The sequence below is a fragment of the Oncorhynchus keta genome, chromosome 21 (genome assembly GCF_023373465.1).
Source record: "Oncorhynchus keta strain PuntledgeMale-10-30-2019 chromosome 21, Oket_V2, whole genome shotgun sequence".
In the NCBI taxonomy this organism is placed as follows: domain Eukaryota; kingdom Metazoa; phylum Chordata; class Actinopteri; order Salmoniformes; family Salmonidae; genus Oncorhynchus; species Oncorhynchus keta.
This window is the reverse complement of record NC_068441.1, coordinates 23,678,030-23,705,209: the sequence shown is the minus strand read 5'-3', so window position 1 is coordinate 23,705,209 and position 27,180 is coordinate 23,678,030. Positions and strand designations below refer to the sequence as shown.

At 41.8% G+C, this 27,180-nt stretch overlaps 1 protein-coding gene and 1 long non-coding RNA gene across 3 annotated transcripts; both read left to right on the top strand.

Moving 5' to 3' along the window:
* The first annotated feature begins 264 nt into the window (after window positions 1-264).
* Window positions 265-13,540, top strand: LOC118400292 (protein OS-9-like). 2 transcript variants are annotated; one of them, XM_035796986.2, is made up of 15 exons: window positions 267-486; window positions 910-1,092; window positions 1,621-1,684; window positions 1,954-2,030; window positions 7,912-8,010; window positions 8,186-8,387; window positions 9,825-9,962; window positions 10,086-10,186; window positions 10,268-10,322; window positions 10,436-10,527; window positions 10,646-10,846; window positions 11,047-11,254; window positions 11,615-11,782; window positions 12,437-12,546; window positions 12,799-13,540. In XM_035796986.2, the coding sequence occupies exons 1-15, from the start codon at window positions 337-339 to the stop codon at window positions 12,937-12,939; spliced, it is 1,989 nt and encodes a 662-aa protein (XP_035652879.1). In that variant the 5' UTR covers window positions 267-336; the 3' UTR covers window positions 12,940-13,540. The 2 variants fall into 2 exon arrangements, with proteins under 2 accessions (XP_035652880.1, XP_035652879.1); XM_035796987.2 differs by lacking the exon at window positions 11,615-11,782 and having other exon boundaries at window positions 265-486.
* Window positions 13,541-15,696: 2,156 nt separating this feature from the next.
* On the top strand, window positions 15,697-23,833 carry LOC118399773 (uncharacterized). Its single transcript, XR_004828906.2, has 2 exons — window positions 15,697-16,617; window positions 21,439-23,833. It is a non-coding gene; the product is annotated as an uncharacterized LOC118399773 (long non-coding RNA).
* Window positions 23,834-27,180: the final 3,347 nt, after the last annotated feature.

The following is a 27,180-nucleotide window of genomic DNA, read 5'->3' as shown; positions in this document are numbered from 1 at the left end:
CACACAAGGGTTAAATTAAATCTAAACACCCGGGGAACCGGGCCATACAAAACGAACTCACCCAATGATGTATGAGCCACGCCTATACATACTTATTCGACCAATCGAGGAAACAGTCGTGTCCAAAATGAGGGATTCTGGAAAGGATTGACAATTATCCAATAGGACAACGTAGTGGCTTTGATTGACATGTATAATACCGTATTATGTGGTATTTGATGTCCCTGTTGTCCAATCCATGACGTTCCATAGCACAAATAAACAGCAACAAGACTTGACAGATGTAGCTAGCTAGCTTTTATACCATAGAAGAAAGAGAAGCAGAAACTAGCTATCATGGCTGCTTCCGTGGATAGGTGGTTGAGGGGATTGTACGTTTTTTTTTTGACATGTCAGCTATCCGTCTTGGCTTTCTTGAATCTAGAGGAATTAAACGAGGTGAAATATGGGATCCAGATTCTTCCAGATCCTGTCATTATGGGTCAGGTGAGACGTGAAATTAAGAAATGATAGTTTACGTTAGCTAGCATGCATGGTCTCAGCGATTCTGCCCAGTTAGCTATCTAACGTTACTGTAGATCGCTAGTGGAGTCAGATGGCTAATGGCTTGCTAACGTTAGTCGTGATATTTGAATGAAATGATAATGCACTAGCTATCTAATTAGATGAAGTAACGTTATAGTGCTGCTAGCTAGCGCCCCAGTCAACAATGCGGACGTTACCGTTATGCACAGACTGATACATTGTGCTAACTGTTGCTACCTACTAATATGTAGCTATCGTTTAGTAAACGCAGTTTCAAGTTGACAGCAGCTGTCAGATAGCATACTTGCCTAGCTAGCTATCTCGTTAACTAGCTATGTAATAGTCTGTTTTATCTAGCGTTATGTCATGTTTTCTACAATACAGGCTAAGACAGAAGAAGTCATGCTGGTGTCCAGCAAATACAAGCAGATGTATGAATGTCGCCTTCCAGCCCAGGCAGTGAGGTTTCACCAGGACCGAGCCTCTGAGCCTGACTCCCAAGGCTACACCGGACCAAGCATCCCAGACCTGCTCAAGCCCATGCACACTGCCCCCTGCCTAGTGAAGGTCAGACACACAAGCACACACACAAGAAGACTAAGGGGAGGAATACTATACCACTGCCTAGAGACAACAGTGCTTCATATTGTATCAATGTCTAAACAGTTTTCTCCCCTGGCCACTTTACACCAGAACTATTGCAGACAGTTATAAAGTGATGCTTTTAATTAAATGGAAGAGAATAAGTTTAGTTGGCCCAGGTTGGATGCTTGCAATGAGTTGTGCAACTTGTATTGACAGTTAAATACCTATCGTGCTTATCTGATTTGGTGAGTTTGCATAACCTAACCATCCAAATTGTCTCTACAATAAGCTACCTCTCTTACTGTATATGGATGAAGAAGTCACTTGGATTATTGAATTTGTAATCTACCGGACCTTGAGTTGGACAGACTCCATATGCACATAAGAAATCAACTTCTCCATATAAGGCAGCCTAGGCTATTTGCTATTCTTCTAGTATTGTAAGGTCACTGTCAACATGAATATGAAATGTCATAGCAACTGAAACGTTGTCATTCTCTATAACTGCAGACAAAAGACTGGTGGACATATGAGTTCTGCTATGGACAACACATTAGACAGTACCACCTTGAGGGTAAGACTTATTTTCAACCACGGTGTTTGCCAAAAGTTAACACAAGTAGCAACAGCTGGATCATCTTGTTTGTACTCACTGTTTACACTTTCACCATGTTTATTTTGGATCCCCTTGTTACACGTCATTATTTACTTCTCTGGTGTTGACCTGTCTAGTGTTGACCTGTCTGTCAAGTGCTACTGCATCACATGGTTTACCTGATGGTGCTTTGTCTATTTAGATTTAGGCCTTGCCTCTAATGATAGTCTGTTTTTATCTCTCCACAGACACAGACATCAAAGGGGATGTTCTCTTCCTGGGGTACTATGATTCAGAGTTTGACTGGAACAATGAAACAGCCAAGGTAACTGGTTTAATTCTCTGTTGCATGCAGCCCCTCTCCTCTCTACCCTTAAAGCATTTTGTCATACTTTGTGGTGTTACTTCGTGGCGCTGGAGGGGATGACTGACATTTTACGTCCTCCTAACCAACTTTGCTATTTTAAATTTTTTTTTGCATTTCACTTTTTAAACTTATTTTGTACATAATGTAGCTGCTACTGTCTCTTATGACCGAAAATAACTTCTGGACATCAGAACAGCGATTACTCACCTCGAACTGGAAGAATATTTTTTTTCTTTAACGAGTCCGACGCGAAGGATATACTGCTTTCTCGGGAACGGGCTCAAATCCCTGTCATTAGTGTGAAAAAGAGGGTGGAGGCCGGGCTTCCTTCTCATAATTCGTAGGCCAGTGAGTAAACTCCCATTGCACGTTGGTCAATAGAACAGATGGCAGTCATTGGAAAATAAAATAGATGACCTACGATCACGATTATACAACCAATGGGACATTATCTGTAATATCTTATGTTTCACCGAGTCGTGGCTGAATGATGACACGGATAATATAGAGCTGGCGTTATTTTCCATGCACCAGCAGGACAGAGAAGCTACGTCTGTTAAGACGAGGGGCGGGGGTGTGTGTGTCTATTTGTCAATAACAGCTGGTGCGCGATGTCTAATATTAAAGAAGTCTCTAGGTATTGCTCGCCTGAGGTAGAGTACCTTACGATAAGCTGTAGACCACACTATCTACCTAGAGAGTTCTCATCTATATTATTCTTAGCTTTCTATTTACCACCACAATGCTGACACTAAGACCGCACTCAACCAGCTGTATAAGGCCATAAGCAAACAAGAAAAATGCTCATCCAGAAGTGGTGCCCCTAGTGACTGGGGACTTTAATGCAGGCAAACTTACATCTGTTTTACCTAATTTCTACCAACATTTCACATGTGCAACCAGAGGGAAAGAGAACTCTAGACCACCTTTACTCCACACACAGTGATGCATATAAAGCTCTTCCCCCCCGCCCTCCATTTGGCAAATCTGACCATAATTCTATGCTCCTGATTCCTGCTTACAAGCAAAAACTAAAGAAGGAAGTACTAGTGACTTGCTCAATACGGAAGTGGTCAGATGACGCGGACTGTTTTGCTAGCACAGACTGGAATATGTTCCGTGATTCATCAAATGGCGTTGAGGAGTGTACCACATCAGTCATCGGCTTCATCAATAAGTGCACCAACGACGTTGTCCCCACAGTGACTGTGCGTAGATATCCCAACCAGAAGCCATGGATTAGAGGCCAGATCCACATTGAGCTCAAGGCTAGAGCTGCCGCTTTCAAGGAGCGTTACACTAATCTGGACCCTTATAAGAAATCCCGCTATGCCCTCAGATGAAACATTAAAAAAGCAAAGCATCAATACAGGATTAAGATTGAATCCTACTACATCGGTTCTGAAGCTTGTCGGATGTGGCAGGGCTCGAAAACTATTACGGACTACAAAGGGAAACCCAGACGTGAGCTGCCCAGTGTCGTGAGCCGACCAGACGATCTAAATGCCTTTTATGCTTGCTTCGAGGCAAGCAACACTGAAGCATGCACGAGAGCACCAGCTGTTCTGGACAACTGTGTGATAACGCTCTTGGTCGCCGATGTGAGACTTTTAAACAGGTCAACATTCACAATGCAGCGGGAACAGGATTACCAGGACATGTACTCAAAGCATGCGCGGACCAACTGGAAAGTGTCTAAATGGACATTTTCAACCTCTTCCTGACTGAGTCTGTAATATCTACATGTTTCAAGCAGACCACCATAGTTCCTGTGCCCAAGGAAGTGAAGGTAACCAGCCTAAATGATTACCGCCCCGTAGCACTCACGTCGGTAGGCATGGAGTGCTTTGAAATGTGAGAATGCTGGCTAGGAAAAACTCCCTAGAAAGGCCAAAACCTAGAGAGGAACCAGGCTATGTGGGGTGGCCAGTCCTCTTCTGGCTGTGCCGGGTGGAGATTATAACAGAACATGGCCAAGATGTTCAAATGTTCATAAATGACCAGCATGGTCAAATAATAATAATAATAATCACAGGCAGAACAGTTGAAACTGGTGCAGCAGCACGGCCAGGTGGACTGGGGACAGCAAGGAGTCATCATGTCAGGTAGTCCTGAGGCATGGTCCTAGGGCTCAGGTCCTCCGAGAGAGAGAAGAGAGTTAGAGAGAGCATACTTAAATTCACACAGGACACCGGATAGGACAGGAGAAGTACTCCAGATATAACAAACTGACCCCCCCCGACACAAACTACTGCAGCATAAATTCTGGAGGCTGAAGCACCCCCACACCACTAGAGGGATATCTTCAACCACCAACTTACCATCCTGAGACGAGGCTGAGTATAGCCCACAAAGATCTCTGCCATGGCACAACCCAAGGTCAACCCAAGATCACTGACAATGAGGAGACACACCTATAGGGAGTAGGTCCGAGACCTGTCAGTGTGGTACCAGGACAACAACCTCTCCCTCAATGTGAGCAAGACAAATGAGCTGATCGTGGACTATGGGAAAAGGCGGGCCGAACAGGCCCCCATTAACATCAATGGGGCTATAGTGGAGCGGGTCGAGAGTTTCAAGTTCCTTGGTGTCCACATCCCCAATGAACTATCATGGTCCAAACACACCAAGACAGTCATGAAGATTTCACAATACCTTTTCCCCCTCAGTAGACTGAAAATATTTAGCAGGGGTTCCCAGATCCTCAAAGTTCTACAGCTGCACCATCGAGAGCATCCTGCCCAGTTGCATCACTGCCTGGTATGGTAATTTGTTTACACTGTTGCTACTCGCTGTTTATTATCTATGCATAGTCACTTCAACCCTACCTACATGTACAAATTACCTCTACCCCCACATTGATTCAATACCGGTACTCACTGTATATAGCATCGTTATTTTATTGTGTTACTTTTAATTATTTTTTCGTAACTCTTATCTTCAACTGCACTGTTGGTTATGGGCTTGTAATAAGCATTTCACGGTAAGGTCTACGCATGTTGTATTCGGCGCATTTGAACAAATAAAGTTTCTTTGATTCAGTATGTGTTTAACTCATACAAAGGACAAAACCAAGAGTTTTTCATGTATACTAGCTGGAAAACATGCAAAAAGCATGTTGTATAAGCCAATTGAGAGAGAATGTACAGGAAAATCTCAAGCTGTTTAGATTTGTATCCTACTTTGTTTTTCACCCATTTTACTATAGTTGCATTAGGGTTAGAATGAGTGCTTGGCAGGTACGGGCTGCTTGTTGGTTTTGGAACACAGCATGTACCTTGTTCAGGTTGATGATATGATGAGGGAAAGAACCGCGTCTGAGGCTGACTTGATTGCTACAGCAGAAGTGACTCCCTCCCCTGATACTCACCCGCTGTTTCAAGTTGTATGTACAGGATTTTTTATTTCACCTTTATTTAACCAGGTAGGCAAGTTGAGAACAAGTTCTCATTTACAATTGCGACCTGGCCAAGATAAAGCAAAGCAGTTCGACAGATACAACGACACAGAGTTACACACTGTACAAAACAAACATACAGTCAATAATACATTATAAACAAGTCTATATACAATGTGAGCAAATGAGGTGAGAAGGGAGGTAAAGGCAAAAAAGGCCATGGTGGCAAAGTAAATACAATATAGCAAGTAAAACACTGGAATGGTAGTTTTGCAATGGAAGAATGTGCAAAGTAGAAATAAAAATGATGGGGTGCAAAGGAGCAAAATAAATAAATTAAATGCAGTTGGGAAAGAGGTAGTTGTTTGGGCTAAATTATAGGTGGGCTATGTACAGGTGCAGTAATCTGTAAGATGCTCTGACAGTTGGTGCTTAAAGCTAGTGAGGGAGATACGTGTTTCCAGTTTCAGAGATTTTTGTAGTTCGTTCCAGTCATTGGCAGCAGAGAACTGGAAGGAGAGGCGGCCAAAGAAAGAATTGGTTTTGGGGGTGACTAGAGAGATATACCTGCTGGAGCGTGTGCTACAGGTGGGAGATGCTATGGTGACCAGCGAGCTGAGATAAGGGGGGACTTTACCTAGCAGGGTCTTGTAGATGACATGCAGCCAGTGGGTTTGGCGACGAGTATGAAGCGAGGGCCAGCCAACGAGAGCGTACAGGTCGCAATGGTGGGTAGTATATGGGGCTTTGGTGACAAAACGGATTGCACTGTGATAGACTGCATCCAATTTGTTGAGTAGGGTATTGGAGGCTATTTTGTAAATTACATCGCCAAAGTCGAGGATTGGTAGGATGGTCAGTTTTACAAGGGTATGTTTGGCAGCATTAATGAAGGATGCTTTGTTGCGAAATAGGAAGCCAATTCTAGATTTAACTTTGGATTGGAGATGTTTGATATGGGTCTGGAAGGAGAGTTTACAGTCTAACCAGACACCTAAGTATTTGTAGTTGTCCACGTATTCAGAGCCACGTATTCTAAGTCAGAGCCGTCCAGAGTAGTGATGTTGGACAGGCGGGTAGGTGCAGGTAGCGATCGGTTGAAGAGCATGCATTTAGTTTTACTTGTATTTAAGATCAATTGGAGGCCACGGAAGGAGAGTTGTATGGCATTGAAGCTTGCCTGGAGGGTTGTTAACACAGTGTCCAAAGAAGGGCCGGAAGTATACAGAATGGTGTCGTCTGCGTAGAGGTGGATCAGAGACTCACCAGCAGCAAGAGCGACCTCATTGATGTATAGAGAGAAAAGATTCGGTCCAAGAATTGAACCCTGTGGCACCCCCATAGAGACTGCCAGAGGTCCGGACAGCAGACCCTCCGATTTGACACACTGAACTCTGATTGACAGAGTCGAAAGCCTTGGCCAGATCAATGAATACGGCTGCACAGTAATGTTTCTTATCGATGGCGGTTAAGATATCGTTTAGGACCTTGAGCGTGGCTGAGGTGCACCCATGACCAGCTCTGAAACCAGATTGCATAGCAGAGAAGGTATGGTGAGATTCAAAGTGGTCTGTAATCTGTTTGTTGACTTGGCTTTCGAAGACCTTAGAAAGGCATGCTCGGATAGATATAGGTCTGTAGCAGTTTGGGTCAAGAGTGCCCCCCCTTTGAAGAGGGGGATGACCGCAGCTGCTTTCCAATCTTTGGGAATCTCAGATGACACGAAAGAGAGGTTGAACTGGCTAGTAATAGGGGTGGCAACAATTTCGGCAGATAATTTTAGAAAGAAAGGGTCCAGATTTTCTAGCCCGGCTGATTTGTAGGGGTCCAGATTTTTCAGCTCTTTCAGAACATCAGCTGAATGGATTTGGGAGAAGGAGAAATGGGGAAGGCTTGGGCGAGTTGCTGTTGGGGGTGCAGTGCTGTTGCCCGGGGTAGGAGTAGCCAGGTGGAAAGCATGTCCAGCTGTAGAAAAATGCTTATTGAAATTCTCAATTATGGTGGATTTATCAGTGGTGACAGTGTTTCCTATCTTCAGTGCAGTGGGCAGCTGGGAGGAGGTGTTCTTATTCTCCATGGACTTTAGTGTCCCAGAACTTTTTTGAGTTAGTGTTGCAGGAAGCAAATTTCTGCTTGAAAAAGCTACACTGTCCAACAAAATTCTTACTGGCAGGTTCCTTCTGGACAATTCAACAACTATAATAAAAGTTTAGATTACAAACATAAAGTAAATGGCTCAGTAGAATATAATAAACATTTTAAGTATAATACAGGAAGGCACAATTTATGGTGCAATATTAACACGTCTATCAGGAAAGGGGGGCATTGGGGGCAAGTGTTTAAATTTGATGTAATGGTCTATGCAGTTTGATGATACAGTAGAATATCCATGGTGTATGCGTTGATGATAATAATCTCTTTCTCTTCCTCCCTGGTGCCCAGGCCTCCAAGCAACACAGACTGAAGCGCTACCACAGTCAGAGCTATGTCAATGGCTCCAAGTGTGACCTGAACGGGAACCCCAGGGAGACTGAAGTCAGGGTGAGAGCCTATGCGATGGGGTCTTAATATTGCAATAAACATCAGTAAGGACAACCTGTGTTTTGTATTGCATTTAATAAATCTTGTAAAACTCCACACATTAGATATGACTGGTGTGGCTCCTTGACAATCCATGACTTCTGGCCCCTGATTTGCTCTGGTCTGTGTCGTCCAGTTTGTGTGTGAGGAGGGCTCGGGGGACTACGTGGCCCGTGTGGATGAGCCCCAGTCGTGCCGCTACGTGCTGACGGTCCACACCACCCGCACCTGCCAGCACCCCTTCCTGCGCCCGCCCTACACCGCCAAGCCCCAGGGCATTGTGTGTCAGCCAGCCCTCAGCACCCAGCAGTACATGGACTATGTCAAGGCCCAAGTCTGTGAGTCAACAGGGGCTGGGGGTCTTTGGGAGGGTGCTTGGCCTATACAGTGGTTGCTCAACTAAATGTTTTGTGATTATGCTGTGGGACTTAGAGGTAATTTGTGGTTTAATACGGTACCCTGTATCACTACTTCATTGCTCTAGACCAGCGCAATGGGGAGTTGGAGCACTGATTATCCTTTTGGGTCCCAAGCGCTACTATGTCTCTAACTGACAATTAATGGGCAACATAAACCAAATAGAAACTGAGTCCTCACATGTCCTCAACTGGCAGCTTCATTAAATAGTAGCCACAAAACACCAGTCTCAACGTCAACAGTGAAGAGGCGACTCCGGGATGCTGACCTTCTAGGCAGTCATTTCTAAGTCATTTATCCCCGGCACCTACATAAAGCTGAGTGACTCACTCATTCATGGCTTTGGATCAAAATAAGTACCAACATTCTTTCTGATAGTCTTTAATAAAGAAATGTTTTGGTTATCCTGACTTAGACACCATCTACAGTATTATAATAGCCCATTATGGGCTATTAGCAGGACAATATACCTTTACCAACACCTCTGTATTTTGGTACTCTGTGCATGGCAATTGATCAGCGTTAAACTTTGTGGATAGGGCCTCCCGAGTGGCGCAGCGGTCTAAGACACTGCATTACTACAGATGCTGCTTTGATACCTGTGCCAGCCGCCACCGGGAGACCCATGAGGCGGCTTTTGGTTTCTCACCCTCTAAAAACAGAAATAAACCATTCTAAATAACAAACTTTATTTACAAATTAGTGAGAATGTCTCACCCCATGTTTAAGAATGGCCTTTTCTCGCTCACTAGGTTAAATGAAAACAAAATCATCTCCAAAATATAATTAATTTTTAAACAAAGCGATTTATTATTAATTAGTTTCAAATGATATGAATGCCCATTCGATATTCTCACAGATCAGATTTGCCCTAATGAAAAATGCCTCTTAGATATTAATTTAGAATCCTCCAATCCTCTTATGCTCTTAGTACTGTAGCCTTCTCCCGACCATCACGTTATACAGGATGGAACGGAAAATATGGCATTACCGGAAACCCTGAGGGTTTCGTTTTTCTTCCAATAGTAACGCCATAATATTCAATTAATTAAGCTACATTTCTTAAAATCAATCCCATATACTATGTTCTTACAAAAGAGTTGTACAATTCTTTAGTCTTCAATATTGGCATTACTATCAAATGCTTCTCAAAGATGCCCTCTGGTGGTCTAACTAGCATTAATGGTAAAAATGGCTGACAATCACAACGTGCTGCAGTATGATGCAACTTTTTAAAGGAGGAACCACTATGTACTGTGATATGGAGCCAGACTAAATATTTTAATTGGTACTTTCCTGATTTCACAAGCCCTAATGAATAATGTAACTCTGCTTCTCGCTCTGTCTTTCATTTTCAGCGGATACGAAACGTAAAGTGGAGCAGATCTCAGAGGAGCTGAAGACTCTTGATGAGATGTTGGCTGGGGACGAGGGGACAGACGAGGACTCGGCGACGCCAACTGATGACCCAGATGTCCTGGGGTCAGACACAAAAGGTACAAATCCCGTTTGCTTAATCAAAGTACTTAATTTATTGGACAGCTTGCTTGCAGGATTTTATAATGAAAGCATCATATTGAGAAATAATCTGTCCTCTTGATTCATTCCTCTTGGACCAGATGCAGTTCTGACCTCTGAAGAGCCCGAGGATTCTGATTTCTGGGAGGGAGTGACAAAGCCAGGGAGTACCACAGCAACTGACACCACTTCAGAGCATCAGGTACAGTCAGTGATCGTCATATCTTTGAACGTATGCCTTAGTCTTCCACAAGATGGCACCAACAGTGTTTTGTTTTCACAGGCTGGAGAGGATGCCTATGATAATCAGCTCACAGACAATGAGGTCACAGAGGATGGTAATATATTAAACTGGAATTTATTTATTTTTTCACTGTAATATCACTTCTGATGCTTTCAAGTATTTTCCTTTTGGTTAATATCCATCTGGTGTTTTTCTTACTCCTCATAGCTTTTGGAGATGAACAATTTAACTTCAAGATCATCACTGACCCTGCAGACCTGATGAAATTTGTGCAGCATCTCAAAGAGAGCAACAGAAAGGTTAGTGCTGCCTTTAGGTCATGGCACAGTTTACTTTTACCCATAACAATGTATTCATAATTCAGTGACATTTTTGTGCATTTCATTTCAATATGGTTAATTCTGAGTTTGTTCTCAGAAAGCAGAAAATGAAGCCAAACAAGAACGAGAGGAACTCCAAAACGAGAAGGAAAAGGAGAGTGATGAGGAGGGGGATGAAGAAGAGCATCTCTTGCTGCAGGAGTTTGAGGAGGAGATAGCTGACATCTCAGTACCTTCTGCCAACATTGAGGAAATGAAAGGGGAAATGCAAAAAGAGTTTGACAACATCATAGACGAGGTGCGAACAGACACTAGAGATGCTAGACAAGTGTACAGGCTGTAAATGGGTCTCTGTAATAGAACAGGTTATTGAGTGCTCAACTACATTATTGGCCAAACATGTGAGGTAGATGGACATCTAAATTACCATTATTTTGTCAACATGTTAATATTTTGATTGATAATGTTGCTTTGTGGGGTTTCTCTTTTTTGTTCTAGGCTCAGCAAGAACTGGAGACCGAGGGTCTGAAGGGGGAGTTTGACCGCACTCAGGCAACCCAGACCCTGGAGGCTACTCTGGACAAGCTGCTGGACCGCCTGGAGGACAAAGAGGCCAGGGACACAGAGGCAGAGCCCCAGACAGAGGGAGGCCAGAGGGCCAACGACCCAGCCAGGGGCAGTCCCAGCCTGGCCCCTCGACAGCCAGGTAACTGGACCTCCACCCTCTGGGCCTGGCTCTGTGTTCATAGATCATACATCTACATTCCGTGTATATTCATTTCTATGTAGATGTCTGTCATAATTTCTTGTTCCATCTCATGTTCAGTACCTTTTTGGAGATTCGCTGTTCAATGCTCAGGAGAGAGTAAAATGGGAGTAGGCTATATCAGTATACTTACAGTCCCATATATAGAGAAAGGGAATCATAGAATACCGGTAGTGAATTGAAAACTCTTGAGCGATCCCACCCACATTGCTGGCTTTAACTCCTACATCCTGTTGCCCTACTTTTACTTGTTGGGAGGTGACCTCTGTTGTTTGTCCCTCTTTTGTCTCGTCACCCCAGACCAAGCGGCTGACGACCTTGTTAAGATCAGAGTTACTAAGTATAAGACAGGCAGCAGTCCCGATGGGGAGGTCAAAGTTCAGGAGATGGGCGAAGGTGACCCCCAGTGGCAGCACATTAAGGACGTGGTTAAAGAACAGCTAGAGAAGGCGGGACTGAAGGCCGAAGGTAGGAAGGGGAGTGCCCAAAAACACACGGCCTGTCTCTCTTTTCCTCCTGATATCTTTAGCGTGTGATCATGTCACTCTTCTCATCTAATTTGGGCTATTTAGGTCAGGTTCCAAAAATAGAAGGGGGTCACTGGCAAAACAGAGCTATGCTTTGCATGATCTCGTATCTGTTGAAATGGGTTTTTAAATTCCTGCAGATCTCTGGTGTGTGGCAAAGTTAATGTGTGAATATATTATCTGAGGAAGCTTCTGGGTGTGCTTGTCATATTAACATTTCAAAATAGGCTTATCTTATTTTAGGCTGGAGTTGACTGATACTATGTTGCTTCTTGTGTAAATATTTTCCGCCTGGATTTGAATGATTTGTATATAGCATGAAATATATTTTTAAGAGGTGTAGATGCAACAGTCACACTGTCTCATCCATTTTCATCTGTCTCTTGTGTGCTTTCCATGTCTCGTTTCTATTATCTATTCTCATTTTGTGTGGTATTGTGTCAGAAGCTTTTCAATAGGGTTGCTGGCTGTTTGTGCAGAGTTGCACATTTTAAGCTGTCCATATTCTAGTGTGTGTGTATATGTGGGTGCGCACGTGCTTTGGTCTATGTGAAACGCTTGTTAGTATTGTAAAGTTGAAAATTATTTTTTTAAGGTAAAATTGAGGTGAAGATTATAACACGAAGGACAGCTGAGGAGGCTGGGGACCAGTGGTTGACTGAAGAAGATACCAAGTCCTTCAGAGAGCTGCTCATCAACCTACTGGTAATTACAATTTTAAAAAATCAACCTTTTAAAAAACACTACAGAGTTTCCTCTTCAGTCTAGAAAAAGGTTTTGATATGTGTTGAAAAAGATCTGAAAGGACATTTTCTCTATTTGGTTCAACGACTGCTCTCAAAACCAACATAAGCAATTGATGGAGAGGGAAGCAGTTTAACATTTTGGAAGATGTTTAAGTAATGTATGAGTAATTGTGTGAGCTATTATTTTTGCTCTTCCCTGTATTTCTCTCAGACAGGGGGAACAGAAGAGGTTTACAAGGAGCAAAAGAGACAGCAGGAGTTGGAAAACAACTACAGATTTGTATGGGGAGAGAGACAGGAAGAGGCCCAGTCCACCAGTACTGCACCGGACTCGGACGATGTGGAGTTATGAGCTCTGGGGAGACATTTCCTCGCATCGTGGGAACCAAGCACCTGTGGAGGCTAGGAGACAAGGAGTGTCCCTCTCCCCTGTCAGAGCTCTGAACTCACTGTCAAGTCTCAGCCTCCCCTGGGGCCCCACTGGTAAAACCAGTGTCCACAGACACACCTGTTTCCACACTCAGAAATGTGTTGTGTCCGTGTCAGGCACTTATGTACCTTGCACAAACCAATCCAATTGTCTCAGCTGTGGTAGTGTAATAGTGTCAGGTTTTTTTTCTCTCTAGTGAGAGGCCAATGTGATGGCTGAAAAAGCATAATTTCAATGTTGATTGCTGTCAGTTGGAATCAGAGGGTGAAAAACACCATGGACTGGACAATTTGCACATGTGAAAATGTCTCTTTCTTGGACTGTATATGATGTTGAACTTTGCATTTCTACAGAACTATGATACCCTCTCCTGTATCCACATAGCAGTGCTTATAATTACTCCTCTATTTGTTTGCTGCTCTACACTGATTAAATCACCTCAATGAGTGATGCACTGGGGGAATTGACCTGGTATTTACACTTGGCTTCACAACTGGATGAATACAATATGTTTGCAAAAGGAGTGTTTTGTTCAATTTATCTTTTTATTTAAAAAAAAAAATTTCTGCAATGTTTAAAGAATGCAGTTTGGAATCCTGAAAAAGATTAAGACACATGCTGTTGTAGGCTGGGTACCAGCGTCTCCACTCTCTGTACTCCATGTCATGTGCCAAAGAGGCTGGCCTTTCTGCTATCTTCAATGAACACTCTATTGTTAATGAGCTCGAGCAGATCCTGATTCGATCGGAATTCTTGTCACTTTTTTTCTCCACAGAACATGTTGGTATCCGGTTGCTTTTTTTTGTTTGTCCAGATGAAACCAATCTGTGAAAGTTTCTACAGTAGCACAAGTCTAAATTCTCAAACTAAATACATACTGCAATTCCATCCACAAAATGCTTTAATTCAACTTGCTAACAGCTAAATGTTTTTAAAAAAATGGTTATAAATTATCGTTCTATTTCCGATGCTCCACATGTTGTCAAGGAAAATATGTTAATTCCGGCAGCCAATGAGCAGCTCCGCTGTAAATCCAGCACATTAAACAGTCTCTTTGGCAATGATAAGGGGTGGAATGTTAGCTTAAGAGGCTGGTACTCAGACTAATGTTGTTGTGGTTTAGAGGTTGAACCACAGTTTTTAACTATTTAAATCAGAACGAGTGTCATTTAGTATAGCTTTTCCTCTTTAATTACATTACCAAGTTAATTTCGTCATTGTGGAATTGACATGCTTGTTGAAGCAATCATACTTCATATGGATTTTGTAGTATTTTAAAAGAAGAGAAATGTTTCTGGAAACTTGACATTTATAAAATTTGAATGTTCAAAACTGTTATTTGAAGTTCAAGATTATATTTAGCTCTAATGGCATTTAGAACCAAAGGATACTCAAATGTAATTTCTCTGAAATAAGTATTGGAGCTCATCTAGTGAGAGAAATGGACACCCTCCCTAAAAGTAATTTTGAGCTGCCTTGTCAAATTTGTTCAGCCAAAAACGTTATTTTCAACATTGTGCTCATAGGGCAGCTGTTCTTATCAACAACTCCATTTTAAAGTTACAACCTTGGCATAGGACAACATAGGAAACTGGTTAGAAAACGGACGTTTCTGACTTGCTAACAGAATGAGCGCAGTACATGTATAACTACAACCAGTTAACGATTCGGAAATGTCAGCGTTTCCTAGTTCCGACTAGCACCTGAACTTGGCATTGTTTTGTGCAAAGTTTTTTTCAGAGATGTCGAAGGCGTCACAGGCTGACAACACCGCGGGTGCGTTGCAAAAATACATTTAGAAATCTATGTTATTCAATTATTGCGCCAAGGCGCGCATCTGCTTTGCCAAGGGCTAAAATAGAAGTCAGTTCTATTTCTGACGCAGATCGCGCTGTAAGTCCTGCCTTTCCCATCTCCTCATTGGTTGTTAGAAGCAGGTACCCAGCAGGGACTGAAAGACAAATGAGGTCAGTGGCGGTAATGCACCTAATTTATTAAAGTTGCCAATCTCATAAAGTCAAGAGAAGGAAAAGGCCTGGAAGGTGGAGAGATGACTCAAAATGGTTTGGTTGATTGTTTTATGAGTGGATTAATTGTCAAGGTAGAGGATCTTGTGCATTTCAGGTAAAATAACTCAATGTTTATATCCCATGATAAATTAGCTAGGAACAGCAAGCTAGCTAAATAGGACAAATTAGGTAGCAATTGCTAGCTAAATTGCCATGTTTAATGCTTTTTTGATCTGTCCCCAAATTAATATAATTGGTTCAGAGTTTATTTTGATATTTTAACCTGCATGTCGTGATCGTGTAATTGTAGCTCATCAAAATATATAAATAGTTTGGCTTGAACATGTGAGGGGATCATTTTTATATGAAGTTAAAACCATTATAAGCACACTTCCCTGAGAGATATTATAGGGTGAAGAGGTCAAACAGATCCAATGTTGATACATTGTAAGTTATTACACTACACTAGATGGACACCCTCCCTAAAAGTAATTTTGAGCTGCCTTGTAAAATCTGCATACTCATACCTAGCTGATTTAAAATAAAGACCATTAAAATAACATGGTAAGAAATGCCACAGTGATTATTGATATTTTGAGGAATTCGTGGTTTCAATTTTTAGGTGATTGGCCTATATGAAGGAAACGACTGCTTTTTCTGTTAACAACCCCATAACACCCTCACACTTTCAACATTTTTTTGAAGTAATGAAGCTTGTATCATAAGGATCATATTTTCTAGTACAGTAGCTACTTGGTTAAAACGTTTCCCTTACGTCAATGATTGTACAATGCTCTGGTGCCACTCAATGATGGTTGTGCCTGTTGCGTGTCGAATAGAAATAGAGGGCGGGGACTAAAGGCAAGAAACCGCAAAGGATTAACCAATCAAGGGATTCCGATACATTTTGTGGGCCTGTACATTCTAATATAATTATCAGAAACTGGAGTGTATTTATTCCGCCTATTCTGTTGCAAAACGTTTCTTAAACGGAAGCAAACGAAAGGGGGAGGGAGCTACCCGAATTTGTCCAATAGAAACTAGTTTTGCTCTCTTTGATTTGTTTGGTTCTTAAACGGGTTTCGTAATGAATACACCCTTGATGTTGACGTTTCCAGTACCTCATTGTGCAGCCCACCCACCCATAAAGAGGCTTTTAACATCAAAGTTTAACCTGTGGCTAAAGTAGTTCAATTTCCTATTGACAGTAATAAATTAACGGACTTTACGCACCAGTGAAAGACACCGGATAATCGATATTGTTTTAGGCTGACAATTGGAATTGATGTCTCATTTCTCATCCATGCTAACGTCACCTGGCTGTCTAAAATTGATGATGTGAGATGAGGCGGCTAGCGACAACATAGCTATTCAGCAAGCTGAAGAATACTCAAAGGAAAGAGAAGAAAAGACTTCACTTCTCTCACTAGTTTAACGCCAAGTGGAATTTCGTATTTGTTTTGACGAAATTGTGTTTAACTCGTGAGCAAATGTCTAAATTATAGTTAATCTTAGTCCAACACGCGCCACAGTTTTCCGACGTTTCAACTGGATCAAAGAGTGACTTTTCCGCAATGGAATTAAAGTAATGGTAAGTGCGAGCTAGCCTGATTACCCAGTTCCCTTTGTATTCCTTGGATATCATCACATTTTATTGTGTTACAAAGTTTGATTAAAATAAATTCATGTTAGCAGGCAATATTAACTAGGGACATTGTGTCACTTCTCTTGTGTACATTGCTCGCAGAGTCGGGGTATCATTCTACAGTTTGGGCTGCCTGGCTCGTTGCGAACTAATTTTCCAGAATTGTACATAATTATGACATAACATAGAAAGTTGTGCAATGTAACAGCAATATTTAGACTCAGGGTTGCCACCCATTCGATAAAATACGGAATGGTTCAGTATTTCACTGAAATAAACGTTTTGTTTTCGAAATTAGTTTCCAGATTTTACCATATTAATGACCAAAGGCTCATATTGCTGTGTTTATTATAAGTCTATGATTTGATAGAGCAGTCTGACTGAGCGGTGTTAGGCTGCTGCCTGCAGGGTTTACTGCGTTTGCCAGAAGCTCTTAGCAATGCTTGAATCACAGCGCTGTTTATGATTTAAAGCCTATCAACTCCCGAGATTAGGCTGGCAATTGCTAAACATTCAATAGTCAAAGATATATGTTAGTCATAATTCCTATAACTACATTTTTTTTTTTTTTGTGAATTTTACCCCTTCTCCCCATTTTCGTGGTATCAAATTGTTTAGTAGCTACTATCTTGTCTCATCGCTACGGCTCCAGTACGGGCTCGGTAGAGACGAAGGTTGAAAGTTATGCGTCCTCCGATACACAACCCTTCTTAACACAGCGCCATCCAACCTGGAAGCCAACCGCACCAATGTGTCGGAGGAAACACCGTGCACCTAGCAACCTTGGTTAGCGCGCACTGTGCGATGAGACAAGGACTTCCCTACCGGCCTAACCCGGACGACTCTAGGCCAATTGTGCGTCGCCCCACGGACCTTCCAAACCCAGACTCTCTGGTGGCGCAGCTAGCGCTGCAGTACAGCACCCTTAACCACTGCGCCACCCGGGAGGCCCTACTCTGAAACTTCTTAACTGGGAATATTGACCCACCAGCTTTCATATTTTCTGAGCAAGGAAGTTAAATGTTAGCTTTTTTACATGGCACATATTGCACTTTTACTTTCTTCTCCAACACTTTTTGCATTTAAACCAAAGTGAGCATGTTTCATTATTTGAGACTAAATATATTTTATTTATGTATTATATTAAGTTAAAATAAGTGTTCATTGTTCATTCAGTATTGTTGTAATTGTCATTTTTATATATATTTTATTATTGAAAAAAAATAGACTCCGATACCGATTTAATAAAATCTTCACTGATTAATCGGTATCGAACTTTTTTGGTTCTCCAATAATTGGCGTTGAAAAATCATAGTCGGTCGACCTCTAGCCGGTACATACATTTATGCCTGAGATCTCAAATAGAAATGCATTTAAAGAGTCATGACTCATGCACTTTCTTATGTGCTTAGCACCTTGTTATATGTTAAGCAAAGCCTCGGTTTTTCGGATGACTGCCTTGCCTGGTTCACCAATTGCTTTGCAGACAGAGTTCAGTGTGTCAAATCGGAGGGCATGTTGTCCGGTCCTCTGGCAGTCTCTATGGGGGTGCCACAGGGTTCAATTCTCGGGCTGACTCTTTTCTCTGTATATATCAATGATGTTGCTCTTGCTGCGGGTGATTCCCTGATCCACCTCTACGCAGACGACACCATTGTATACACTTTCGGCCCGTCATTGGACACTGTGCTATCTAACCTCCAATCGAGCTTCAATGCCATACAACACTCCTTCCGTGGCCTCCCAACTGCTCTTAAACGCTAGTAAAACCAAATGCATGCTTTTCAACCGATCGCTGCCTGCACCCGCATGCCCGACTAGCATCACCACACTGGATGGTTCCGACCTTGAATATGTGGACACCTATAAGTACCTAGGTGTCTGGCTAGACTGCAAACTCTCCTTCCAGACCCATATCAAACATCTCCAATCGAAAATCAAATCAAGAATCGGCTTTCTATTCCGCAACAAAGCCTCCTTCACTCACGCTGCCAAGCTTACCCTAGTAAAACTGACTATCCTACCGATCCTCGACTTCGGCGACGTCATCTACAAAATTGCTTCCAACACTCTTCTCAGCAAACTGGATGCAGTTTATCACAGTGCCATCCGTTTTGTCACTAAAGCACCTTATACTACCCACCACTGCGACTTGTATGCTCTAGTCGGCTGGCCCTCGCTACATATTCGTCGCCAGACCCACTGGCTCCAGGTCATCTACAAGGCCATGCTAGACAAAGCTCCGCCTTATCTCAGCTCACTGGTCACGATGGCAACACCCATCCGTAGCACACACTCCAGCAGGTGTATCTCATTGATCATCCCTAAACCCAACACCTCATTCGGCCGCCTTTCGTTCCAGTACTCTGCTGCCTGTGACTGGAACGAATTGCAAAAATCGCTGAAGTTGGAGACTTTTATCTCCCTCACCAACTTCAAACATCAGCTAGCTGAGCAGCTAACCGATCGCTGCTGCTGTACATAATCTATTGGTAAATAGCACACCCATTTTCACCTACCTCATCCCCACAGTTTTTATTTATTTACTTTTCTGCTCTTTTGCACACCAATATCTCTACCTGTACATGATCATCTGATCATTTATCACTCCATTGTTAATCTGCTAAATTGTAATTATTCGCCTACCTCCTCATGCCTTTTGCACACAATGTATATAGACTCTATTTTTTTTCTGTGCTATTGACTTGTTTATTGTTTACTCCATGTGTAACTCTTTGTTGTTGCCTGTTCACACTGCTATGCTTTATCTTGACCAGGTCGGAGTTGTAAATGAGAACTTGTTCTCAACTAGCCTACCTGGTTAAATAAAGGTAAAAAAATAAATACAGTTTACTACTGTATAAGCCTATTTTCTGTTTGTGCAGTCTTCTAGGAACCACATTGTGAACAGCTTTGATAAAATACATTTTCAGAGGCTCCGGTTTCTTTTCTCCCTGGTGAATTGTAAACCGTGTTCTCCTCAGAGGGCTTAGGGTATTTATGTCATTTATCATGACTCGTTACCATACACCAGGTACAGATTAACAGTAGCAATGTACATTTGTATGCCTATAAATCCTCTTAGATTAGCAGTCTTCTTTCCTGGAGTGAAATTAAATTGTGTATTTATCTTTAATTCTTCATACAGAGTGCAGCGTTGTGATTAACAGTAGCCTAATTGCTTAGAAGATCATAGTGTGCCCTTAGGCGATATTTCCATATACTCTTAAATGCTATAAAATTTATAAAAAGGCATGTGTTATCCATGTTATTTAGAACAATGGGGTCTGTACCTCTGCAGTGTTGGAATAGGACCTGGGTCCAGACTGATGGAGAATAGGACCTGGGTCCAGACTGATGGAGAATAGGACCTGGGTCCAGACTGATGGAGAGTAGGACCTGGGTCCAGACTGATGGAGAATAGGACCTGGGTCCAGACTGATGGAGAATAGGACCTGGGTCCAGACGGATGGAGAATAGGACCTGGGTCCAGACGGATGGAGAATAGGACCTGGGTCCAGACGGATGGAGAATAGGACCTGGGTCCAGACGGATGGAGAATAGGACCTGGGTCCAGACGGATGGAGAATAGGACCTGGGTCCAGACTGATCAGTAATGAACGCTGAATTATCAAGTGCAATAAATCATCCACACCCCCTTTTAAATCAGCTGTTTTCTTGAAGGAGCAAAGCATGCACACATTTAAAAACCATATGCTAATTATCCTTCTATTTATTAAATGTCTTGCACAATTAACTTAATTTGTTTTTATCACTTTACAATTATGTGGGGAAATTACCCCTGTAAACGTAATTTGCTTATATGACGCACAAGTAGAGGAGAGTCTCATTTCATACAAGCGCATTTTGTTTCAAAGTTTGATTTTCAAAAAGAGGAGAGTAGAGATGAGGAGAGGACGGAGGTGAGCAAAGCCAACTGAGATTCCCCTATATACGGTTGCAACATTTTTGGGAAAGTTGGCAGATTTTTGAAACCCTAAGTGAGCAATATGTTTGTAACATTGACAATAAAATCAAAGTATGAAATTGCAATACATATTGTATCGACACCCAAGTATCGTGATAATACCATATTGTGAGGTACCTGGCAAAAAAAATCATAATTACCAGACCGATCAATAGACCAAGGTGTCATGGACCATTTACTGAATGCCCAAGATAACACCAGGTGTTAATAATTGCTCTCCTATTTAAACCAGTTCTACCAGTGATGCTGCTATGCCAATGTGGCCAATGAGAGGGTAAAACCTTTTGGCCCAATTTATCTTTCACCTTGGCTTTATCCTATACACATATGAAGCAGCTCATGCTTTGATATGGTATAAAAAGCAGTCAGTTATTCCTTGGATATATTGATTTGACCATGTGTAGGCTATTCATTGTCAGTGGGATCTAACTGTGTGGAAAGTGTGACTACAGTATGTGGTTGCTATAGGATTGTGCTACCTGGTCTTTGGTATAGCATATCAGGAGATCCCCTTATTGATCCCAGGCAGAACTGGGACAGGTTGAAAGAAAAGAGGGAAGGACAAAGGACTGATTGTGTTCCAATGTAATAGTGGATAATCAACTTTTTGACTTGCTGACAAAATGACATTAGCACTACTATAACTTTACTATAACATTGCCTCGTGTCCAATATGTTGTTATGTAATGCTAAACAGATCAAAGGCCTTGGTCTGCCCTCACTGTCTGTACCCATCCCTTCCCCCGTCCTGGCTCTAATCCTGGTGTTTTGTACCATAGGGGGTGAATTGCTGCTCGGACCTCTGTGTGTCTTCCCACTATGTGGACGCGTCCCTCATGTACCTGCTGGAGTACTACACCTACCACCTGTGTGCCTTTGACTACAGGTACCGCTACCAGCCCCTGGCCCCCCTGGGCTACAAGATGGAGGTGTGGGACAGGTCAGAGGGGGGACACTCGTACTCCAAAGAGCAGCCAGCAATCCCGAGTGGGGCGGGTGCATCCAGACAGACAGGAAACAGGAAGTGATGCCTCCTGCTGCTGTAGGGGAGAAGGACCCACCTGCTGCTGCTCAGGATGACTAGCAGTAGCAGCCGTGTGTGTGTGTGTGTATGCTTGCCATTTGAGGCGTGCATGTTTTACACATATGTGCAAATCACCCGCACAAAAGTGAAGAGACGGTGCAAACTGTGGTGCCTCCAAATAAGTGTGCTGTTGTGAAGGATCTGCAAAGACTTTCTGCTGTGATGGCAAGATTGGCCTTTTGGCTGTAAGTTGGTTGGGTTGTCACTGTAGAAACCCCATCCCTTTTTAGTCCTTGTTTTATATTTAACATGATTGTTAGCTCATACCAGTTTTAATCCATGTTGTTTTAATTATCTCAGTTCTTTAACCACTGTCTTAAGACTCATGAAATAATTATTGGATGATTTACTGGCTGATTTTGGATTAGCTTTCCATACCCTAGTCAAAACCTAAGCTACTAGGGGTTGAAAACCAAGCCTGGTCTTAGATCTGCATTTATACCTGTAGAGACGGGTGAAAAGAGTATCTGTAATTAGACGTGAAAAAAAACAGTAGTTCTTTCAGCTTCACTGATTTCCCCCCACTCCTTTTGGAGGGAGAAAGAGGAATCCTAGGAGACCTGGCTTTCTCTATTCTCTATCAGCCCCAGTAGCTTGTGCCTTGTAAATCATGATTGTATGCCCCGTCAGCTGCACATTTTGACACTGCACTGTGACAAGTCTAAGAATGATCTTTTCAGAGAGGAGAAATGTCATTGTTTATACGTTCCACAGATCTAGGCCAATAGGAAGGCCTTATGTTGGGAGGTAGAGATGCCTTTTGAACATGTCGCTTGAACCTACCTACCTGTGCATGATCAATTCAGCTATCTCTGTTGGATTAGGTAATATTTCGTTCATTTGTTTTATTTATATTGAACCAAAATGTAAACGCAACATGCAAAGTGTTGGTCCCATCTTACATGAGCTTAAATAAAAGATCCCAGAAATGTTCCATACGCACAAAAAGCTTATTTCTCTAAAATGTGTTTACATCCCTGTTAGTGAACATTTTTCCTTTGCTAAGGTGATCCATCCACTTGATAGGTGTGGCATATCAAAAAGTTGATTAAACAGCATGATAATTACACAAGTGCACCTTGGCAGTACGTCCAACCGGTTTCACAACCACAGAACACTTGTAACCACACCCGCCCAGGACCTCCACATCTGGCTTCTTCACCTGCGGAATCGTCTGAGACCAGCTGATGAAAGAAATTTGTATTTCTGTCTAATAATTTCCCCTTTGTGGGAGAACTCATTCTGATTGGCTGGGCCTAGCTCCCCCATGGCTGTGCCCCTGTCATGTGAAATCCATAGATTAGGGCCTAATTCATTTATTTAAATTAACTGATTTCCTTATATGAACTGTAATGCCATAAAATCATTGAAATTGTCGCATTTATATTTTTGTTCAGTATACAGTACCTTCAGAAAGTATTCAGACCCATTGACTTTTTTCACATTTAGTTTTTTTCCCTCATCAATCTGCACACACTATCCCATAATGACAAAGCAAAAAATGTTTTTTAGATATGTTTTTTAAAAAATGGTAATAAATTAGCAAAAATCACAGTAAGTATTCAGACCCTTTACTCAGTACTTTGAAGCACTTTTGGCAGCAAATACAGCATCGAGTCTTCTCGGGGATGACGTTACAAGCTTGGCACACCTTTATTTGGGGAGTTTCTCCCATTTCTTCTTTGCAGATCTTCTCAAGCTCTGTCAGGTTGGATGGAGAGTGTTGCTGCACAGCTGTTTAATCAGCTTCTTGATATGCCACACTTGTCGGGTGGATGGATTATCTTGGCAAAGGAGAAATGCTCACTAACATGGATGTAAACAAATTTGTTCACAAAATTGGAGAGAAGGAAGCTTTTTGTGCATATGGAACATTTCTGGGATCTTTTATTTCAGCTCATGAAACATGGGACCAACACTTTAAATGTTGCGTTTTTATATTTTGGTTCTGTGTAGTTTACATTCTTGTCAAAGGGAACGGTGTACAGAACTCTATGTATATGTATGTTTAAGAAGAGTTAGAGTTAAATGTAATCAATTTAATGAAAAGTGCTTTAACCAGCATATTAAAGAAATACATTTTACTTTTACCTTTGGGTCAATTGTGCTTTCTTCTGTTTGAATGGGATTGAGGGGTAGTTAAGTTTTAGGGTCATATATGGTTATATACCCATTTATTATTATTATTATAGGGGGATATAACCATACGTTACAGTATTTTCTCAAAGGTGTGAGTTTACTCAGCTGTGTATTTCTTATCTCTCCCCACCCAGATGGGCTGAATTAGACTGATTTTTATTGACTGAACAGTAAACCTGATATGAGGTGACAATCATCTCAGAGACCGAGGCACTCCAGGGTTACCAAAGATTGGTTGGTATATTATCATGTTTAACAAAACCCTTCATATGGTATAACATATCTAATGTACTACGACCATGTCTAACATAACAGAAACAATGTTCAATACAAAAATAACATTACATTCATTTGCAATACTTTGTGTGTTACAGATATTCATTCATTCTCTTATAGTGGTGACAAAAAGTAAAAATAGTGGTATCACAGCAAGACAATGGTTTCTTAGTGGAAAATAAGGTAACTCCGGATGAATGATGTGTATACAGTCTGGCGTAGTGCAGTCTGCTGTGCTGTGTTTGGTTGGATGAAAGGGACGAGGCGGGACCCTATACACCGGGTACGAATCTGAGCAGAGATGGAACAAGAAAAACGTAGCTCAACTCATTGGTCAGATCTAGAAAGATGACAGAGCACCACTAAGAACTAGCACAACAGTCCAGCCAGCACAGGGCTGATAACTAGTACAATCTTAGTTGCTTTCTTTTAGTGATTGTTTAATAATTTAATATGAAGATTCAACTCACTCCATATTAGACCATAATGGTCTCTAACCGATATGGGTCTCAATCACATGACTTTGGAGTGTTGTTTTTGTACTGATTGGTCATTTCATGTAAAGACCTACTTGCCTCAGTCTCCCTTTCTTGATGAGAATGCCTCCTCTTGGCTGTGGGTATACCTCCTCCCTCCAGGGCTGAGGGATGGCTATTAACAGCACAGATCAACAAGTTAAACAGGCTTAGTTAGTAAACACGTTCCCCAGCATTCTTTAGCCATAATCTACTTTGGCATTTAGGAATTCCAAAAAGTGCCACTGGAGGGCAGACTGTCTCCAGGCTTTGTTTTCCCTCTACCCATCAATAGATCTGTGCAGCTAGTTACTCACCTGACCCGGAGCTCCTGCGACCCAGAAGGCCCACAAAGACATCATCCATGTCCCCTACAGAAAAAAAGTCTGGTTCTTTAAAAACTTTATCATTACAAGGTTTTGGATAAGATTTGACCTACTGATCTTACTTCTTTGTGATGGTAGCTAATTTACACCTGAAAATAATGATTGCATATTACTGTAGGTTGTTACCACAATGTAAATGCTGCATTTTACTGAATTTGCCTTCAGATGCATTAGTCACAGACAAGCTGCCTTCGATAAACCTACTGTGTATCTGCATAAATCCATAATGCACGCGGCCATCCATATTGAAGAACCAGCTACCAGTGATGGCAAACAAAGGTTCTTTAGGACCCCGGAGTCCCAGACTCTCACCTGCACTCCTCCTGCCCATCAGACCCACAAAGGTGTCGTCGTGAATGTCCCTGTACCTCTTAAAATGAGTTAAATCACTGCTGAGGTAATATGGACTGTCCTGGGAAAGCAGAGAGTTTGTATCAATAAATTGACTTAGTTTTGAAATGTTTTTTTAATTTGTGAGATACAGACCAACGGCTACAAGACGGCAAAACCTTATTCTTAGAAATGTAATTTAAAAACAGTGTCTACCTGCAGTATTGAGTTGTAGGAGTCCTCTTCACAGTCTGACTCCATGGGACATGAGATGAGGATAACCAAGAAAGTCAATATGGCCTGCGCACAGCCGTGTCTCATCTTCACTCTGCTGTCCAGGTGAAGTGTTCTCTGCAAACTAAGGCAGGAGAAAAGACAGCCATGCCAACCGGTATTTTTTACCTTTATTTAACTAGGCAAGTCGGTTAAGAACAAATACTTATTTTCAATGACGGCCTAGGAACAGTGGGTTAACTGCCTGTTCAGGGGCAGAACGACAGATTTGAATTTTGTCAGCTCTGGGATTTGAACTTGCAACCTTTCAGTTACTAGTCCAACACTCTAACCACCAGGCTACCCTGCCGCCCCATGAGTAAAATGTATCTTCAAAAAGGTAGAATACATTATACATTTTTTTCTCAAAATGACATCACAGTACAGGAAGTATTTTCCAAGCCCCCCAAACACAAATTATATTGCACAAATAAATACTGGGATTTAAAAATAAATAAAACATAACTGGATGATATAAGATCACAATATTCTCTAAATGAGAGTACACTTATTGACATTTGGCAACACAAGATGGTGTCCCTGACAAATCAATGCAATGTAGGTCTATCTTACTATTAGCATTATATATATATATATATTCATACTGTATATACAGTGCCTTGCAAAATAATTTAGACCCTATGGATTTCTTCACATTTTATTGTGTTACTGTCACGTTCTGACCATAGTTCTTTTGTGTTTTCTTTGTTTTAGTGTTGGTCAGGACGTAAGTTGAGTGGGCATTCTATGTTGTGTGTCTAGTTTTCCCGTTTCTATGTTTGGCCTGATATGGTTCTCAATCAAAGGCAGGTGTTAGTCATTGTCTCTGATTGGGAACCATATTTAGGTAGCTTGTTTTTTGTTGGGTTTTGGTGGGTGATTGTTTCCGTGTCTGTGTTTGTTCGCCACACGGTACTGTTTCGGTTTTGTTCACGTTTATTGTTTTGTATTCATTGAGTGTTCAGTTTATGTTTTTTCAAAATATGCTTTTCAACCATATCTACACAAGCATTTGTGTAAGAGTATTGATAGCTAGCATAGCATTAAGCCTAGCATTCAGCAGGCAACATTTTCACAAAAACAAGAAAAGCATTCAAATAAAATCATTTACCTTTGAAGAACTTTGAATGTTTTCAATGAGGAGACTCTCAGTTAGATAGCAAATGTTCAGTTTTTCCAAAAAGATTATTTGTGGAGGGGAAATCGCTCCGTTTTGTTCATCACGTTTGGCTAAGAAAAACCCCTGAAAATTCAGTCATTACAACGCCAAACTTTTTTCCAAATTAACTCCATAATATCGACAGAAACATGGAAAACGTTGTTTAGAATCAATCCTCAAGGTGTTTTTCATATATCTATTCGATGATAAATCATTTGTGGCAGTTTGGTTTCTCCTCTGAAACACATGGAAAAATGCATGCATCTGGAGATTACGCAATAATTTCGACGGAGGACACCAAGCGGACACCTGATAAATGTAGTCTCTTATGGTCAATCTTCCAATGATATGCCTACAAA

Bases quoted from the DNA above. Each gene is read 5' to 3' on its own strand.
- LOC118400292 (XM_035796986.2), top strand. From the start codon at position 337: ATGGCTGCTTCCGTGGATAGGTGGTTGAGGGGATTGTACGTTTTTTTT. The intron at 487-909 runs GTGAGACGTGAA...TCTACAATACAG, and splicing joins ATCCTGTCATTATGGGTCAG to GCTAAGACAGAAGAAGTCAT. The intron at 12,547-12,798 runs GTAATTACAATT...TATTTCTCTCAG, and splicing joins AGCTGCTCATCAACCTACTG to ACAGGGGGAACAGAAGAGGT.